Source organism: Suillus subalutaceus (assembly GCF_016647625.1).
Source record: "Suillus subalutaceus strain FC151 chromosome Unknown DFJ58scaffold_36, whole genome shotgun sequence".
Classification (NCBI taxonomy): domain Eukaryota; kingdom Fungi; phylum Basidiomycota; class Agaricomycetes; order Boletales; family Suillaceae; genus Suillus; species Suillus subalutaceus.
Genome location: NW_024540285.1, coordinates 161,603 through 180,478, shown reverse-complemented (window position 1 = coordinate 180,478; position 18,876 = coordinate 161,603). Strand labels below are relative to the sequence as shown.

The window sequence follows — 18,876 nt, the reverse complement described above, 5'->3', positions numbered from 1 at the left end:
TCTCGTCCAATTACTTTTGTGACAACTTGATTGATCATAGGTCTCGACTGTCGCCCGGTCACTCGATTAACCGAATAACGCGTCCTTGGCTAACCTGCTATGGCCAGAAAGACCCCATGGAACGGCCCATCATATCAACATCATAATGATAGCGCAATGAACCATCTAGATCAAGCAAAGTCGACTAAGTGCAGTCGACTTAGGTTCAACTCTGACAACCCAGGGTCCAATGTCGTACTACTTACTGACAGTCACTAGTCACTGATGGGTATTCCAACTTGATTTAAACCGTGTGCTTGCTCATGTCACTCCCTGACCGCCACCATAGTCTCACCTGTTGCAATGAGTTGCAACACTCCCTACTTCATCGGCATTGATATCGGCACCGGTTCAGCTCGCGCGTCTCTCGTTGCACGAAACGGTGAGATAATAGCGTCTTCCACGAAGGATACCATCACCTGGCGTGATCGGCACGATTACCGTATCTTCGAGCAATCCACGAACAATATCTGGGAGCAGATTTGTACCGCGGTAAAGGAAATATTGGAGCAATCTAACATTCCCGCGACCGCAGTCAAGGGGCTTGGCTTCGATGCCACCTGCTCTCTTGCTGTGTCGGATTTCGACGGGAATCCGATAACAGTGACCAAGGGCAGCAGTATTGGCATTCATGGCGATCGGAACGTCATTCTGTGGGCGGACCATCGCGCCGAGAAGGAAGCTGAACTTATCAACTCCACTGGGTCGATCGTCTTGAATTATGTAGGCGGAACCATGAGTGTATGTAGCGGCTACGAGTCCGGTTTACCTTGCTAATTCTAATTTTGGAGCAGCTTGAGATGGAGGTGCCTAAGATTCTTTGGCTCAAGAAGCGCATGGACCCTGCTCTGTTCGCCCGGTGCCAATTTTTTGATCTTCCCGATTTTTTCACATACAAGGCAACTGGAGATAACACACGCTCCTTTTGTTCGGTTACGTGCAAGTGCTCTTATGTTCCCGACAAAGGCTGGCAGCCGGACTTCTTTGAGCGCATTGGTCTCGGTGAACTCGTCGATGATGATAACTGGAAGCATATGGGCGCCGCCAGGGGGAAAGTGCAGACTGCCGGAAGCCCAGTTGGTCGAGGATTATCTAAAAAGGCGGCTGAAGAACTTGGACTTGTGGAAGGTACTGCTGTTGGAAGTGGTCTGATTGACGGGTATGTCACATTCCATCAATATGCCTATTGCAATGTGGATGCTATTGGCGTTGTGCTAGGTATGCTGGTTGGATGGGCACAGTTGCCGCTCGATACACGGAGAATGGACAACTTTCAAACGTGCTTCCTTCTCTCGACGAGTCTCGGCACCGTTTGGCTATCGTTGCCGGAACGAGCACTGGCCATATTGTTCAAGTAAGTCATCTTGCTCAATCCATCTTCATCCGGACGTCAACATTGTTGCAGAGTCGGGACAGTGTCTTCGTAAAGGGTGTATGGGGCCCATATAGGGTATACCATTGCCATTCTGCATAACATGCGGTGTCTTAATGGTACAATCCCATAGGACACAGCTTTCCCTGGTTGGTGGATGAATGAAGGGGGCCAGTCGTCTACGGGACAGCTTATCGACTTTATCATCACCACTCACACCGCGTATCCCGAACTCAAAGAACGTGCAAAGCAAGAGGGAAAGTGTATGCATGTTGGTTCGTGTAGCTTTTCATGCTGGAGCAGCCCAAACAGTGTGTTGACGAGCGTCTATAGTCTTGCTGGACGTCCTCGAAAAGTTGCGGCACGAGAATAATGTTGATACCTACACGGAGCTTACGAAGGATCTACATTTCTATCCTGATTTCCATGGTGAGATAAGCTACAGTTCGATATTAGCATCTTTATTCACAACTATCACAGGAAACAGGTCTCCAATTGCCGACTCTCGAATGAGAGGTTCCATTGTCGGTCTTGAGCTGGTAAGTTGCTACTTCGATTGAGAACTTCGACCAACTCATCTTGATTGCTTCAGGACGCATCTATAGCCGACCTCGCTCGCAAGTACTACCTTACCCTGGAAGCTATCGCCCTTCAAACACGCCATATCATTGAAGCTCTCAACGCGGCAGGGCATGACATCACCTCTCTGTATCTTTCTGGTGGGCAGGTAAAGAATGTGGTGATAATGCAGCTCTTTGCAGACACATGTGGCATCCCCGTCATCTTGCCCAAGTCGTATTCTGAGGCGGTGGTTCTTGGTGCAGCGATGCTGGGAAGGATTGCAGCGGAGGGTGCTAAAGACGGAGAAGACATGTGGAAGATCATGGTAAGATGTCCTGTGCATTCTGCTGAGTATAGATGCTGATTTTTGCCATTCAGGTCGAGATGACACCTGCTGGTACCCTCGTGGCCCCTGGAGCGTCGTCGACAGTCGAGAAAATACTAGATGCCAAATACAATATATTCCTAGAAATGATCGATATCCAGAAGCGCTGGAGACGTCAGATTGAAGAAGCTAGTAGCCATTGAAATGTGTGTACATTCCAATTTAGTTTACGATACATTTCTGTATTATTACCCCAATATTGTACGGACGAAAGAGCGCGAGCTCGGTATCCCAATCAACAGCAAGACCTAATCGGTAACTACCAACAAATTTGATGAACGAAATTTGTATGTGTTTCATACTTGGGTATAAAATTTTATCCCCAGGTAATATACGCAACGCACCAAAAACTATTCGAAACCTCCCCATGGATGTGTCAGTTAGGCTTTGACACTCGGCCACTCTGCGATAATGTCATCTGTGCGGCGGCGAAGGTCATGCTCGTCTCTGAGTGGAATATCTTCCAACTGCGCTAGCTGCTGCAAGACGTCATGAAGACAAGTGACCTAAACACGGGAAGACCGGCTGAGAATGTTGCCAATGAATCATTAAAACTGACCAACCGATGCAAGTTCTGAATCCAGGTGCGGGTACACAGACTCTATCTCAGCCAACACTATGCTCAAATCCTCCATGCCCTGATATATGTAAACAACAGAATGCAGATGTCGGAGATTCATTCCGTACCTTGTGGCCAATCTTCGTCTTTCCTTTGACAAGTCGTTGCAACGCCGCAATCCATTCGGACACCTGGTCTTCGGCAATCTCAATTTTATGCTTCTTCCGAACAGGTTCATCCTCAAGGTGGCGGCTCTCCGTATGAGCTCTCTTTTTAGAGACGTCATTGTCCCCAGAAACACTTGTGGCTTTGGTGCTTTGCGACAGCAACGTGTCAACTGATGGTCCTGAATCGGATGAGATGGGGCTGTGTTCTTTGCTTGCCGCAACCTCGTGCGCCGGCGCGAGGACGGACGCCGAATCTGCGGTTGCCTGCGGTTACAACATATCAGCTCGTGTTCATCTCTGGTCTGCGATGCATGGTACTCACGTGAGTGTTTGATCCATCAGGCAAGCGAGGTATGTCTGCGTCTCCGAACATTGCATCCAGTCGTTCATTGAATTTCTCCCCTCTAGGTTGCTGTAGAAGAACGGTAGCTTGAACACCGTCCAGCATTCGCGTAAATTTGCGCGGCAAGGCACGATGTTCATCCTCGACTGAAGCTGGCCCTTCGCTGTGATGATCTCCCTGATGTGCGGAGGTTGGAACATCGAAGTCAAAAATGACGTCTTCGAAGGGAAAGGACCTCGTCCTTGAAGTCCCGTCCTGCGACTCTTCGTTGGTGTCATACCCTGGCCGCCCGGTATAGCCCCGACGACGCAAAGTAATTTTGGCTACTCGAGTGTCCAATGCAGCATCAATAACATTTTGCATAGACTCGTAAGGAATGGCGGGCGCAGCTTTTCGCCGAGCGATGGTCGGAACTGCTGTGGTGGCATTGGATATTGGGGTATCGGCTACCGCGATAGCCTCAGAGCCTTCCTGACTTGTACTTCTGCGAGTGTTCTGGATCCGGCGGCGCTTTTTGCTATAAATAACAGTTTGCATGTCGGAGATGCTCCCCTCGCTGTCAATAGGTGCGACTGGCGGCGAGATATTGTATGAACCATTGGCGCTGAATGTTGCTTGTAGTGTCTCCTGCAAACTCTGGGAGCCGCGAGAATCCCTCGGCCCGGAGTAGACACCTGAAGTTCGCGAAGACGCGTGCTGGACTTCTTGTCGAGGCTCTGCAAGCGGAGGACCACGGTCTGGACCTTTTTGGCGTTTCTGGGACAGCGTTTTTCTGGCATTCGAAGGCGAGGCTTTTGAGCCTTTCACACCTAAATGGAGCTCGTCCATACTGCCTTCGCTATCCGAAACAACTAGTGGTGTCCATGAAGGAAGATCACGGTGTTCAAGCAGTATAGTGCCTCCGTCGTCTACTAGTGTGGTACCTCGAGATAGTCGAGGGACTGCTTCATTTGGACTGGGAGGAGGTGAGACTGATGAAGGCACCATCCTAGTAGTGGTTTTGTAATATAAATTTTTTGGACATTGAACTCGAAGACAGTTAGCGGCGAAATAAATACTTACTTGTCATGTTTGGACTCGGAATCAGAGTCTTTGGGGAGACTACCTGCGAAGTTGATACCACTGGTGAGAGCCTGTCTCTGCAAGTTAAAGAATCATTTGATCAGGAATGGTACAATCAAAATATGTCCAATACTACTGACATGTGGTCCTGCATGTGTAGCTACAAATTGGTGTGTCATAAGTGGTGTGTCATACATTCTTGCCCATTGCTTCATCATTGTAGTAGAAAGCAACAGAAGCTAGGTAGCCAGATTTGAAAGAGCAAGGCTTAGGCTACCTCAAGATTTGTAAGTTCATTAAATATTAGATGAGAAATTGAGATTCACCAAGGGAATGTGGTTGCTTGCTGTATGGTGAGAGGCTAAGAGATTTCAGGTAACTATATCAGAAGGGAATGATTTATCATCACCCTAAGTTGGGTCACTGTTATATATTGATTTTATTGTTTGGTATTATTGACATGATTTGGCATACAGCTTAGTCACCCACTATCCTTGGCACTCCAACAATTCACATGATTTGTTCACTTGCCTAATTTAGCTAGGCTGACAGTTAGTGATATGCACAGCCACCTGTAGTTCCCACATACCTGATCTAATTAGATATGACAGTGATGTACGCTGACAGGTCTAAATTGCTGAATTGTCATTGTTGTCATTGCTAGCAATTAGGGATTAGCATGGGTCATCCTGTGGGTGTTGAAGGTCAGACTCCACATACTGCTGTGACTTATCCCTGTATCTTATGGTCAGTAGGGAACTGCACGGGTATACCCCCGGGTATCAGAGGCCTTACCTGCACCTGTACCCGCTCTGACGGGTGCGGGTTTTTGGCGGGTACAATGAGCTCTGACCTGTACCTGCACCCATGCAGGGTTTACCCACGGGTACCATATACAAATAATAAATTTATTAGACACTGAAACTGCAAATGAGCGTGAACAAGTGCGAATGAGCGAGAACAAGCACGAACCGGCGAGAACAAGCACGAACAAGTGAGAACAAGCATAAGCGAGCGTAAACGAGTGCGGACAAGTGTGGACAAGCGTGAGCAAGCATGGACAAGCGCAAACAAGTGTGAATCAGCGCGAATGAGTGGGAACAAGCACGAACAAACGAGCATGAATGAGTGTCGAGGGCGGGGCAAAAGTGAGGATCGACACGCTGCGAACAGCAGACAACGACTTCAATCAGCATGGCTTGAGCTTGAAGGAGGATTGTCACACTCACTTCCTGCAAACAGCGGACAATGACTTCGATCAGCATGGCTCGAGCTTGAAGGAGGATTGACACACTCACCTCCTGCGAACAGCGGGAAATGACTTCAATCAGCATGGCTTGAGCTTGAAGGAGAATCAACACACTCACCTCCTGCAAACAGTGGGAAACAACTTCAATCAACATGGCTCGAGCTCGAAGGAGGATTGACACACTCACGCTATGAACAGCGGGAAATGACTTCGATCAGCATGGCTTGAGCTCGAAGGAGGATCGATGCACTCACCTCCTGCAAACAGCGGACTTCAATCAGTGTGGCTCAAGCTTGAAGGAGGATCAACACACTCACATCCTGCAAACAGCAGACATCAATCAGCGTGGCTTGAGCTCAAAGGAGGATCAACACACTCACCTCCTGCAAACAGCGGACTTCAATCAGCGTGGGTTGAGCTCAAAGGAGGACTGACACACTCACAGGTGTTGTGTTGAAGAAGATGGAGGGGCATAGCAGCAGGGTGTGGATGAGTGCAGAGGATGGAGAATGAGGTTGAGGTTGGATAGTGGCGCTTTGCACAGACAAGTGCCTGATATTGAAAAAAGGGTGTAAATACTCGTAAGTAATGTACTGTACATACATACATAGATTTTAAAAACATACCTTTAAGTTTTGAGAGCAGCATTACCTAGAGTCAGCAACAATAAGATCTAATAGTACGAGTATAAAGGGGAAGTGTTAGTGGTACTTTGAACAACTGAACACCAAACAATTACCACATTAGGAAGGCATGGGTATGCCAGGGGTATGGGGTTAGCATGCGGGTTTTTGAATCCCGACCCCCACCCATACCCCAGTGGTACCCGTACCCGTGACCCGCACGGGTTACCCATACCTGTTGTGGGTAACACAACAAAAGTGACTGCAAGTCAGATGACAAGCAAACACTCTCTATGTTGGGTCTTGATATGCCATGCGATATGTTCAACCCTTAAGGGAAGCAAAGAAAGCAAGGATCCACGAAATGATGCTGATCAACCCTGGTGAATGGCGGTGAAAGCGCAAGAAACACGCTGAAGGCACTGTGAAAGAGAAATAGTGACTAGGCTGTTAGTAACTAGCACTATTTATCCAAATAGGTGTGAGTGTAGTATTCAACCCAAGAGGACTGCTATTGAAGCAACTCCCTACTAAGAAGCAAGGGAAGCGATAGTGCGAAGGGCTAAAAACCTATAGCGACCTAAGACCAAAAACTAATGAGTAGCGCTATAGTGATCAGCGACAAGTGGGTTCCGACAGAGAAATGTGCGTATTAAGTGAGATGCGCTATGCAAGTTGTTTTATGTGATAGCGCTATGCGACGTCCAACTAGCGACAGCGAGAAGAAATCAAAGGGAGCGAGAGCGAGAAGTAAGGTAAGACAGTGCAAGTGAAATGCCTGGTAGCGACTAGATTATAGCTCAACTACCGATAGTGATCCTGACGTTGCAAAAGTCAAACTTAAGAGGGAACTTTAGCGACATGCACTTAAAGCAAGTCAAGCGACATGCGATCAAAGAGATTTGGCAAGAGCAGAATCGATTGCATTAAGACTGAGATATAGCAACTAAAGTGATTCTGACACCAGCAAAGGTCCGGGGAAGGGAAGTACTGTACTGTATGTGCGACGGGTCAATTTATCATACTGCATAAAGGTTTGGAATTGCGTAGGCGAGTATAGTAGTGACACTGGCAAGGGCACAATGTAGCGACAGGTAATAAAACATGCTGTGCTGTGGAACACGAGGATACATGTAATAAGACCTGTGATTGATGAGTAGCGACATTTAAGGAAAAATAACGCACCAGCGGAGGTAGGTGGACATACATAGGCAGGACATGGGAGGACGGAATACCTAGGCGTCGGACCGGTGTAGAGACTCGCAATTCTGTGGGCTCATATGGGCTCATTTTATGAATTCTGATGACTGGCCTTTACTGCACGACTCGCACTATCATCCACTATGACTTCCCTATAGAGTGCACCACTTTCCTGTGAAACGCGCCATAGGCGCGATACTTTCCTGCACAACGCGCAGTATTCCCGCGTGCATACCTTGTGCGCTTTCTCGCGCTTAAGCGCCCTGCATCGCCTATCATCCAGGAACGTCCCTCTATGTCCATCCACCTCATTGGTACGTCATATCCCTTGCCTCGTGGTTTGTAACAAGCATTGCAGTGCTATTACATGTCATTACATATTTTTAGCGCTTACTGCTCCTATCCCTTCCGCTTCTGATGCGATTTCCATAGTATAAAGTTTGCTGACTTACTACTTCATCATTATTACTCCCCTTTGCTGTACTTCCCTCGCTATTGGGTTTTACTTTAAAGTAGTAGTCACCACTTGGGCGCACTTTGTGTTTCCAATGGTTATCGTTATCCACCTATACTAGACCTTTATCCACGCTCGTTATAACACTCGCTCTGCGTTTGCACTCGCTTTGCACATCCGCTTCCTTATCCGTTTCCTTATCCGGTATTTTCCGCACAACGCGCGCCTTAGCGCTCACGTTCCCACGCTCGCGCTTACCTTAGTGCGCTCTCTCGCGCTTCGCACTCACTTCGCTTTTCTTCTTGCGCTTTCGCACATCCATCACACTTCAAGGGTCTTTCTTTCATCTGGTTCTGTGTTCAGTAGCAGTCCCCTTTAGGGTCGAACGTTCTTGCATTCTGCAAGTATAGCAGCTAGGCAGAGCCAAGACTCACTTATACTGGTTGAGCATTTTTAGATATTTCATATCAGCCCAGCCAGGTTGAGATCGCCTCAGCGCTATGGGAGAAAAGTGGTTCCAAAGTGGATAACTTGGGAATGATAGCGCTGGTGACTAGCGCCTTACTCATTTTCCTCTAGACAAGGCAAAATAAGCCTATGACACTCATACGCGCCTAGCACTGGTATGATTGTCACACTGTTTTCGAAGGACTCAGGTATACACACTGTGAATCAGATCATAGCGTGTTCTTCAAAATTGAGAACGGAACTCACATAATAGCAGCCATCTATGTTGACGACAAAATGATATTCTCAAAGGACCTAAAACTCATCAATCAACTCAAGGAAAAGTTAAAGGGAGAGTACAAGTTGACGGACCTTGGAGAAGCTCACTGGATCTTAGGGATGGAGATCATATGTGACAGGGAGAAGAGACAATTTAATTGTCGCAACAATGATATGTTGAAAGTATACTCGAACATTTCAACATGCAGGATGCACGACCAGTCGCAACGCCAATGGATCCTAATATCAAATTAGTCAAACGGGAGACTGCAGAGACCGATCCCAGACCTTACCAAAGTGCATTGGGAGCAATCATGTATGTGATGCTTGCAATGTGCCCAGACCTTGCATTTGCAGTGGGCGCATTGAGCAAGCACTCTGCGACACCTGGAGAGGAGCATTGGAGTGCGCTAAGATGCGTATATCATTACCTGTGCAAAATGTCGAAGAAGCGACTAGTCTTCAAGGGAAACAATGAGACAAGTCCGCAAGGATACATTGATGCTGACTGGGCATCAGATATAAACGATCGACGCTTGATAACCGGATATGTGTTTACAATGGCTGGGGGCGCAGTGAGCTGGCAGTCAAAGAAGTAGGATTCCGTGGCACTGTCAAGCACTGAGGCGGAATACATGGCAGCGGCGTCAGCTACAAAGGAAGCAATCTGGGTAAATACCTTCCTGGACAAACTCAAGTTCCCTCAACCCCAGAGAATGCTACTCCTCATTGACAACCAATCCGCTATTTCCCTCGCGAAGAACACCGTCTTCCACAGCCGGACCAAGCACATTGCAATCCGCTATCATTTCATCCGCGAGATAGTCGATAAGGGCGAGATCAAGTTGAAGTACATGCTGACGAACTGGCAAGTCACAGATGTCTTGACGAAAGCATTGAGCCAAGAGAAGCACAAACGATTCATTGAAGGAATGGGTGTGTTGAGTTGCTGATAACTCGCCGAGTGGGCATGTTGTTTGTTTATCGATTACCATACAGCAAGTACAGGTTACATAATCACGCAAGTACATACAAACAGAGTTACTAATATCTCAGTCCACTACACTACGAGTGCACGACTGAGGTGAGACATTCATTACTATAGTTCATTCATTTTACTGACTCTACTAGTATACACTCTTTTGTTTCTAGGTTAGTTTATAGTCCGCTACACTACAAGTGCGCAACTGAGTATACACTCTTTTGTTTCTAGCCATTGTTCCATTCTGTCCGTTTGTTCCTGCGTTGTAGAGACTCGCGTTTCTGTGGGCTCATATGGGCTCATTTTACAAATTCTGGCAACTGGCCTTTACTGCACGACTCGCACCATCATCCATATGCGACTTCTATCATGTTTCTGGTCATTCCACACACAACACGCAGCTTTCCCGCGAAACGCGCCATAGGCGCGCTACTTTCCCACACAACGCGCAGCATTCCTGCGCGCGCTTAGCGTGTTTCTCTCGCACTTGTCACCCTACTCCATACGCAACTTCTGCTATGTCTCCAGTCATTGTACATACAATGCACAGCTCTCCTGCAAAACACGCCATAGGCGCAACACCTTCTCACACTTTCGCGTTTCGCGTTCCTGCGCGCGCGCTTAGCGCGTTTCTCGCGCTTAAGCGCACTCCATCGCGCATCATCCAGGAGCATCCATCCATCGTCCAACCAGTTCCTAGGTGTGTCCCTTTTCATTATCAGACCATATTTAGCCTATTACGCTTTGTATTTCGTTATGCACCCTTACTTTACATCACTTTACCTCACTTACATACTTAGAGCGCTCCCTATTTGGCTCCGAGCCCTGGGAGAGCGCTTAGGTAGAACTTACATACTTTCATGTTCGTTTTACACCTTAGCTTCCAACCATCACAGCTTCCTACCACATCTTTCTACCACCATGTACTTGGCAGTTAGTTCCATGCAATGCATGCGTCCGTCATTGTCTTAAGGCCCTAGCATCAGTCTAAAGCTAGTGGCAGTATCAGTATCCATCTATATCCGCGCTTTTCACCATATTATCATCTCTCTACACTTGTGCACTGCTTGCACTACCATCCCAGTTCTCTGCGCATTTTCGCCTTTCGCACTTTTGCCTTCCTGCACTTCGCGCATTTTTCGCGTTTCACTTTCTCGCGTTTCTCGCGCTTCTCGCGCTTACATTGCCCTTTTGTCGCCTTTGATCAGGGTTGATCAGGATCATTTCGTGGATCCTTGCTTTCTTTGCTTCCCTTAAGGGTCGAACATATCACACGGCATATCAAGACCCAACATAGAGAGTGTTTGCTTGTCATCTGACTTGCAGTCACCTTTGTTGTGTTACCCACAGCGTGTCACTTCAACTTCGAACAAAAGGTATGGTATTGACAGAATGACAAGAGTTGCATAGCAGTTTTGACAGATTTGGGAGCGGCGAACTGATAATGAGGTGACAGTGACAAGATAGGGAGCTGAGGGTCGGCAATGGTGAGGTGCTGAAATGGAAGTGATGTCTGTGCTGACTGACTTGGCAGTGCACTGATGGTGGTAGAGGTACTCAGGTAAGCATCAAAACAGTACTTTCCGGTGTTAAACAGTTTGTAATCGCTACAAATGGAATGGATAGTTAACATTGTTGTCCACACCCTCGTTGTCAGCCTGACTCTGACATCCTTAGCAAGCCATGGCTTGAGCTGCCGGCTTCAGCTTTGCAAATTGAAGCCCAGGCCCAAGCCTTGTGCAGGTCGTGACCTGGGCCTTGGCTCGGCTTATTTAGGCCTGGCTTAGGCTGGCCCGGGGCTTGAAGCTGGGCCGGAACATCACTAAGGTCCAGGACTGCAAACTGGACAACAAGTCTGGTCCTACCTGTCATGGGAACCTGTGACCAAATACCAATTGCGTCCTGTGACATAGGTTCAGGTTCAAACCCAAGTTCAGAACTGAACAGCAACATCACTAGGCCCTAGGAGCATTCAATGACCTTACTTTCTCTCTGCGCTCGAGAAAGTCCCAAGAGTTGCTGTCCAAACTGCACCTTAGTAATCAAAAAAGGGATTTATTTCATGCGCATGCGAAAATATCGCGTGCCTGGATACTTTGATCTGACAGAACACTCCCATATACCCTGCTTCATAGAGTCAGGGACCACTCTTGGCATTACGCATTCTACATGCAGTTTTTGTTCTCTGCTCCAACAGGTTTCTTTTATTCTGACATCCCCAGAGTGAACTTTCCTCAGTCTCTCAATCCAAATACTGAGGTAAGTATTAGCATTTACCTGTGCATATTTTCATTCTCACTACCTAGGTATGCACTGCTGTGATATGAGTCTCTGAATCTGAAGACTGAGTTCTCCTTTTGTTTCTAGTCCGAGCCTTTCTTCATTTGAGACTGGCCTCCCTGTCTCCACCTCTCATGGCAGATTCTTCCAAACCAACAGATGAAAGTTCGCATCCATATGATGCACTCCCAAATGATCAGGACTTTGATGGGATGATATCTGATGCAAAATTCACTGCTGATACCAGAACCAATTTCTACAACTGCTGTCTGATGAGTCACAGATATGCCCTTGTCGGAGTGGCATGCTCAAGTATTTTCACAGCTGCACATGCATTGTTGCATGCATCATCACTTTAGCGAATCATGGAGTCTTGGGAGTAACCAGCATGACCAACATGGTCACCATGAACTTGGGTATGGATGATCCTCAGTTAGGCCTGCAGGGGGAGATATTGGCCCTGGTACTTAACTTTATTGTCACATTATGCACTGAGTCCATAGGCTTCGTACATGGTATCGCATTACACTCTTCACTAACCTCAGAGTCTCAGCTTCATTTCAACACCAATCTGTGCCTTCTGACCGCAGCTCGTGGATGGTATAACCCTAACGGGGCCCTGCTTAATGGAATCTTGGCTGTCCTCCTCATTATATCCTAGAGCTCAGCCTCACTCGTCGTATATTTCCACTCTCACTTGACACCAATCTTATTTGAAGAGGATCTTACCATAGCACAGTTACCTCTCCTCATTTTGGGTGTTGTACTCCTCCAGGTGATGATCGCATTGTCAGTGATGCGAACTGTCAAAATATTGACATGGAGCTTCTCACCTTTCAACTTGACTGCTGCACAGTCTTAAGAGCAACAGATTTCCATTCTGTTGTGGTAACCACTTTGGCCATCTAGATGTTTCCAAGTTGAGATGAACCGCCAAAGAACCGTCCATGAATGAATTCAAGCTGTGATAAGAGAGATAGAGAAAAACCTTGGCATGGGCAGGTTTCAAACTTGCGCAATACAAGGGAAACAAATATTGAGTCTGTCTTTCTTGGCTGACTAGTTAAGATAAGCCTCCGAAGAAACCACCCATGAGTGAATGTCAAGGTGTGTTCCGATAGGAAAAAAACCTTGTTGTTGGCAGGTTTTGAATGTGCACAGCGCAAGAGCAACAGATTTTGATTATGTTGTGCTAACCACATTGGCCAGGATGAAGTTGACATGAACCTCTGAGGAACTGTCCATGAATGAATCTTCAGGGCACGCTTCCAACAAAAAAGCAGACCTATCTTCGGCAGGTTTCGAACCTGTGCAATCCGAGAGATACAGATTTTGATTCTGTTGCAGTAACCCCTTGGCTAAGACCAATTGAGGTCAGCCTCTGACGAAGCCATTCATGAGTGAATCTTTGAGGCGTGTTCTGATAGAAAAAAATGTTGTCAGCAGGTTTCAATCTTGCATAGTCCAAGAGATACAGATTTTGACTCCGTTGTGTAACCACTTGGCTAAGACAAGTTAAGATGAGCCGCCAAATAATCAATTCATGAGCGAATGTCAATGTGTTATACAGTAGGCAAAAACCTTGTCTTCAACAGGTTTCGAACCTACACAGTGTAAGAGAAACAGATTTCTATTCTATTTTGGTAACCACTTCAGCCACCCTGATGCTTCCCAAGATGAGATGAACTTCTGAAGAATTGTCCATGAGTGAAGGGGAAATGGCTAGGCAGAAACAAACGTACAATTCTGGGGCGTAGTTCAGGATATCATATCATATTGGTCAGGTATTCAAAACAGGAATCAAGATTGTGGTGACTGATGGAATATATGTAATGGTCCCAAATGAGATTTAAGCACTTCAGCTGCACAACCTACAAAACAAGCTGTGGAGTAATCACAAGAATGTGACTTGTGAATGTACCAATTCGAACTTCCAGTGTACTCTGAATTGACCTTGTAAATCCTTGGTGTCGTGGTGTCGTGGCCTGCTAAGAAAGATATCGTCGTAAGTGATGATTTTGGACTTTGTTAGATGAAAGCTGAGACAGTTCGTCAGGAGGCAAGAGACAACAACGATAAAGCCCCACCAGAAATTTGAAGGATACACCGATTCTGTCAATACCATCATACATCTGCGAGACGGACAGAGGATTATGACTTGCTCAAGGGATGGCTTGCTGCAGGTATGGAACGTGAAGAGTGGTTAGTGGAAGTTTGGAGGTTATGGGACATCAACACAGGCAAAGTCATTGGGAAATGGACGGGACACACAGCAACAGTGTGGTCTGTCTGCTGGAGTCGAAATGGTCGGCGAGTGGTGAGTGGATCCTTTGATGGGACTGCAAGGGAGTGGGACTTGGGGAAGGGAGAGACAATCCTCAGTCCAATTGAGACAGGGCACACAGATGTGTATGCAGTCGTCTACTCGCCAGACATGACCATGTTTGCGACTGCTGGATGCTACGAGTACTGGGACCTGGATGATGAATATGAGGTCAAAGTCAAAATAATGTGAAGACAGGTGAGCTTGTCACCATTTCCAATCCGGGACACAGACAGATAGTGTGGTGCCTTGCTTGGACCCCAGATAGAAAAACACTTATCCCAGGTCAAGTGATCAATCATTTATGAAATGGAATACAACCTGGAAGCAGATAGCACTGCTAGAGGCCTAAAGCACATCGACATTGTCTATGATTGTGATATCTCCAAATGGCCGTATTCTTGAAAGCGCATCCTTTTACATGACATCACAATCATGGAGCCTTGACAACAACCAGCCCATTTGTCCGCCCCTCCAACATGCACCGGCACCCATGGTGGCCTGTCATCGTCAGGCCGCAGCTGATGGAGGTGTCAATCTCGATCTCGCGGTTCTTGCATGCGATGGCACCTGGAGTGTCATGCCCCACGGAATGGGTGGGGATCATGGCAGGAGATGTCGGATGCTTTGATGATGATAGTAACAGACGAAGAAGATGACTGACCTGAGTGTTGTTCAAGGGATACGCAGTGAGATCATTTGTGAGAGCATTCAACTAATGCTTCTACAGTATAGTTGTATTTCAGTGTCATTGTACGAGTAGACAATGGGAGAACAATGATTCGTAAAACTGTACCAGGGAGAATGATGTATTTGTGGCTGAATCACGTTGTGTGCTGATGATGAATGCCACAGATGGCTGTTAATTACACCTGAACATATGTAAGCACGAATGGCCTCCACTATGTCATGCTGTGCCATTGTTGCGTTCTGTCTCTTTCCAGCTCTTTCTGTCTGCTGCGAGTCTGCAACATGCTGTGGTATTGCGCATCCATGCTCCGTCTCCTTCAAGTTTTTGCAGCTCTTTGCTCATTACTATGGCGACCTCTGCTTCATTTCATGGTGTTGTTGACCTTCAAAACGGTGTGAAAAACACAACCTGACTAGGCACTTGTTAAGGTACTCAGCCAGTATATGTCTAATGCTCTGCCTATGCTGCTATACTTGCAACAAAGATGCAAGAACGTTTGACCCAAGGGAAAAGCTACTAAGGATAACTCAAGATCGAAAGACCCGAAAGAGCGCTAAAGCGCGGGAATAGCGCATCGCAAGATAGAGCGCTAATGCGTGGGAAAGAGCGGAAGTCAAGAAAGCGGACACTGAGTCAAAGGAGGGTAATGGATAGCGAGTGAGATCAGAGGTATTGATTGCAAGGGTAAAGGAAAGTCAAATAGGGGCCATAGAGCGCAACTAAAGGGTGACTACTTCTAAGTAAAACCTAAGGGAAGGAAATACAGTCGAAGGGAAGTAATGTCGAAGTAGTCACCATAGGCTTCTTATACTAGTAAACTATACCATCTCGGACTCGGAAGGGATAGGATATACATGTAATAAGACTGTAGCACTTTTTACAAACTCGAGGCAAGGCAAATTACATACCAATGAGGGTAGGATGGACCATGGATGGATTCCGACATTTCGGGTGATTCCTAGAGCGCGAGAAGAGCGCGCTGGATAAGCGCTAAGCGTGGGAACAAGCGCTAGATAGAGTGGACATGCACTAATGCTCCTATAGACACATTGCTGGTAGTTCCGACAGCGCTATAAGCGTGGGAATAGCGCAGGATAAGTCGCGGGAACATGAATAGCGCTGCGGGAATGTGCGCGCATAGTGCGGGAAAGTGTGGAATAGCGTCGGACAAGGATTATAGCTGAGACAAGTGAAGACCGTGTATAGGGGAATAGTGAATGATATGAGGTCTAGCTTTGGTCCACCTATTGAAGGCTTATGCAGGTATACATGCCTAGCGCCAATATGATTGTCACAACGGAAGCAGGTATCTATATCAGATTGATAAAAATAATTTCTGGTGCTATGACGGATTCAATATCAACAATCATACCTATAAAAGACTGAAGAGTCCTTGTTAAAAATAGGGGATCTACTATCAACCGTGTCCTTTATCATGAATCTACAAATTGTATCTGAAAAAAAAAGTTCTCTTGAACAAAAGGATGCATAGGCCAAAATCCAAAATATCAATCAATGGGAGGGAGAGGGAAATTTTGCTGAGGAGCACTATTGTATAATGGACAGAGCTGCTTCAAAGCATCTAACGTCGATTGTCAGCCTGGGTCTAGTTCATAGTGCTCGGTGCTTACTATTGACAGGCTGCAAAGCCGCCACATCTTCAGGAGCCTCTGCAAATACTAGACCTAATCCGCTATGGGCCCATTGATTTGACTCCTGGCTCAGTGAAAGGAGCAACTCACCTGTATAGATGCCATTCGATATGACTTCACAAAGACCGAAAATCATTGTCAGCTGAAAAGACATAGGCATAGCACTTACCAATGCAACAGCCAAGGCCCAGGGTTGTCTGTGATGAAACAGATAGTCACATGATCACCAGTACTGTTGCCAGTGTTCACAGTATCACGCATGACGGGGTTGACATAGTTATAATTGCTACTTCCGGCGCTTCTGGTGACGGCAAAGCTGTGCTACAAACCACTTATTACTAGTTCATCAGGTATATATAGATGGCACGCTGCGACGTACCCCATGTAGGTGGAATGGATGCTGTCAAAATATGTCAGCCTCTGACGATCAAGGACATGCATGGTATTTGAAATGGACTCACAGGGCCCCCAGGAGCATTATCGGGATTGAATACAACTTCGATAACCTTATTCCGTGGTAGAGTGTATACGGAGCCGTTGGGTGCAAGATCCATCGCCGTCATAGCACCGCTCAGTAACTGTAGTAGGACAGGGATACTAGGAGAAATGTACTGGACGCCATTGACGAGGAAGTTGTAATTGGTCAAATTTTTTCCAAGAATAAGATCGAGTTTGATGTCTGGTTCCTGCAGTAAACGAGATGAAGGCAGATAAAGGGGGTGTAGGCTAATCTCATTTAGAGGTGCCAAGTCCAAGATTGTCCTGTTCTTTGGATCTGCGTTGGGAGAGCCTGCATATCGTAAGATAGCTGTAGCATTTGTACCTGCATCGGGATTGGCATGCATCCAATAGTTGTCAACAGGCTGGTTTGTCTCAAGAATGAAGGAGTATCGTTGCGCAGCATAGATCTGAATAAAGTTTACCACGAGCGGCTTGACGTATTGGCCATCAACTTCGATTATGGTAAGATTATGACCATCGATTGAGAAAATGTAGACGGGCTTGCACGCCATGTTCAGTAAGCGAAAACGATATCGCTTTCGTGGCTGAACATTTATGACGGCGAAAGGCACATCCGGCCCTCCATCATAACGCCCGACGCCGTTAATAAGCACCGAGTCGGCAACCACTTGTCTCTGTACTTGGGGCGATGGCAGGTTATACCTACAAAGCAAGCCGATTTAACAACAGGAAAAGATCCAGCGATTTCTTTTCTTACCAGTCCATCAGTGTGACGATGCTAGACTCTTCACTCAAATGTGAATAGCGCAACTCCATTTCGTCGAAATCACTCACCGTCATCAATGTCGTACAACGAACGGTATGGATCGTTGGGATCGTAGATAATCAGCGGGCCTCGTAGACCGTCACAATATTGGACCTGATGTGATCTCAGTTGCAGATACCGTGAACAAATGAAAGTACGAACTCCATAATGAGAGTGGTACCAGTAGGTTCCTACTTGGTCGCCAGCATTGAACTCATATAAAAACGAGTACCCTGGAGTGATAGGACATTGCGTAACAAATGCCGAGCCATCCATTTGGTTACTATGATGTTGGAATAGTCCATGCCAGTGCTGCGATAGACATCATTGTTAGCTCCTGCATGCATTTAGTATCAGCCGGTCACGATGCTTACGATACTGGTACTCGTTAGCATCGACTCGTTACTTAGTTGGTTCGTGACGTTAATCTTGAGCGTATCCCCCTCAATACACATAAGGTCAACCAAGAGTTTGCGCATATAAAGTGGATGTCACCTTCTGAGCCATGATCGTGGGCCCGGGATGAGTACCGCCGGCAAGAACTGCCCTGCAATGACTTCAGTAATCAAATAGGTCGAAAATGCAGCAAACACTGACGTCCTGGGGAACCCGTCTGGGGATACATTGCCATTGGCAACGAGGAGGTCAGAAACTGGGCCAATAGTCGCGGCGTGACTCTGGAGGCTTGCCAGAAAGCACAAAAACATATGGAGTTGGAACATGACACAACGCTCAAGTCAATGGGAGGAAGATGAACGAAACATAGCACATCCTTTAGCTTAAATATCCTCTGGATCTGAGAGTCGGTCTACATATCCATATCTTCCGATTCGTGCCTTGAGACTGGTATGGAGATTCATAAGCAGGAACTTCCGAGTCGACGGAGCAGCCGCGGTGCATAGTAGTTGCCCAGTCACGGTAAGCAGTGACAGACTCCGTAG

The 18,876-nt window shown here is 46.8% G+C and overlaps 3 protein-coding genes across 3 annotated transcripts; 1 reads left to right on the top strand and 2 right to left on the bottom strand.

Annotated features, from left to right (window-relative positions):
- Window positions 1-360: 360 nt before the first annotated feature.
- DFJ58DRAFT_875968 (uncharacterized protein) lies at window positions 361-2,816 on the top strand (the record flags this gene model as incomplete). The annotated part of the gene is made up of 9 exons (XM_041394435.1): window positions 361-780; window positions 834-1,198; window positions 1,258-1,393; window positions 1,445-1,489; window positions 1,545-1,686; window positions 1,745-1,840; window positions 1,892-1,950; window positions 2,004-2,297; window positions 2,351-2,816. Coding segments are annotated over 9 exons (1,707 nt in total), but the record flags the coding sequence as incomplete, so codon positions are not given.
- Window positions 2,619-4,875, bottom strand: DFJ58DRAFT_292109 (uncharacterized protein). Its single transcript, XM_041379704.1, has 7 exons — window positions 4,815-4,875; window positions 4,629-4,761; window positions 4,489-4,565; window positions 3,406-4,414; window positions 3,045-3,347; window positions 2,921-2,995; window positions 2,619-2,863 (listed from the first exon to the last, which is right to left on the bottom strand). Exons 2-7 carry the CDS (start codon window positions 4,704-4,706, stop codon window positions 2,738-2,740), a joined length of 1,668 nt encoding a protein of 555 aa, XP_041245314.1. The 5' UTR covers window positions 4,707-4,761; window positions 4,815-4,875; the 3' UTR covers window positions 2,619-2,737.
- An 11,427-nt stretch (window positions 4,876-16,302) lies between these two features.
- Window positions 16,303-18,847, bottom strand: DFJ58DRAFT_682471 (laccase). Its single transcript, XM_041383244.1, has 12 exons — window positions 18,533-18,847; window positions 18,431-18,482; window positions 18,310-18,378; window positions 18,098-18,247; window positions 17,965-18,049; window positions 17,888-17,915; window positions 17,130-17,832; window positions 17,048-17,068; window positions 16,838-16,989; window positions 16,759-16,782; window positions 16,648-16,709; window positions 16,303-16,598 (listed from the first exon to the last, which is right to left on the bottom strand). Exons 1-12 carry the CDS (start codon window positions 18,655-18,657, stop codon window positions 16,525-16,527), a joined length of 1,545 nt encoding a protein of 514 aa, XP_041245313.1. The 5' UTR covers window positions 18,658-18,847; the 3' UTR covers window positions 16,303-16,524.
- Between the last annotated feature and the right edge of the window lie 29 nt (window positions 18,848-18,876).

What these genes read in the sequence shown, in the direction of transcription:
- DFJ58DRAFT_682471 (XM_041383244.1), bottom strand. Translation starts at nt 18,657, where the DNA reads ATGTTCCAACTCCATATGTTTTTGTGCTTTCTGGCAAGCCTCCAGAGT. An exon ending in CCACGATCATGGCTCAGAAG is followed by an intron (nt 18,379 to 18,430) that starts GTGACATCCACT and finishes ATGTGTATTGAG; the next exon opens with GGGGATACGCTCAAGATTAA. An exon ending in ATAATGCTCCTGGGGGCCCT is followed by an intron (nt 17,069 to 17,129) that starts GTGAGTCCATTT and finishes ATATTTTGACAG; the next exon opens with CATCCATTCCACCTACATGG.
- DFJ58DRAFT_292109 (XM_041379704.1), bottom strand. Translation starts at nt 4,706, where the DNA reads ATGATGAAGCAATGGGCAAGAATGTATGACACACCACTTATGACACAC. An exon ending in CTGATGGATCAAACACTCAC is followed by an intron (nt 3,348 to 3,405) that starts GTGAGTACCATG and finishes TTGTAACCGCAG; the next exon opens with GCAACCGCAGATTCGGCGTC. An exon ending in TGGATTCAGAACTTGCATCG is followed by an intron (nt 2,864 to 2,920) that starts GTTGGTCAGTTT and finishes TCCCGTGTTTAG; the next exon opens with GTCACTTGTCTTCATGACGT.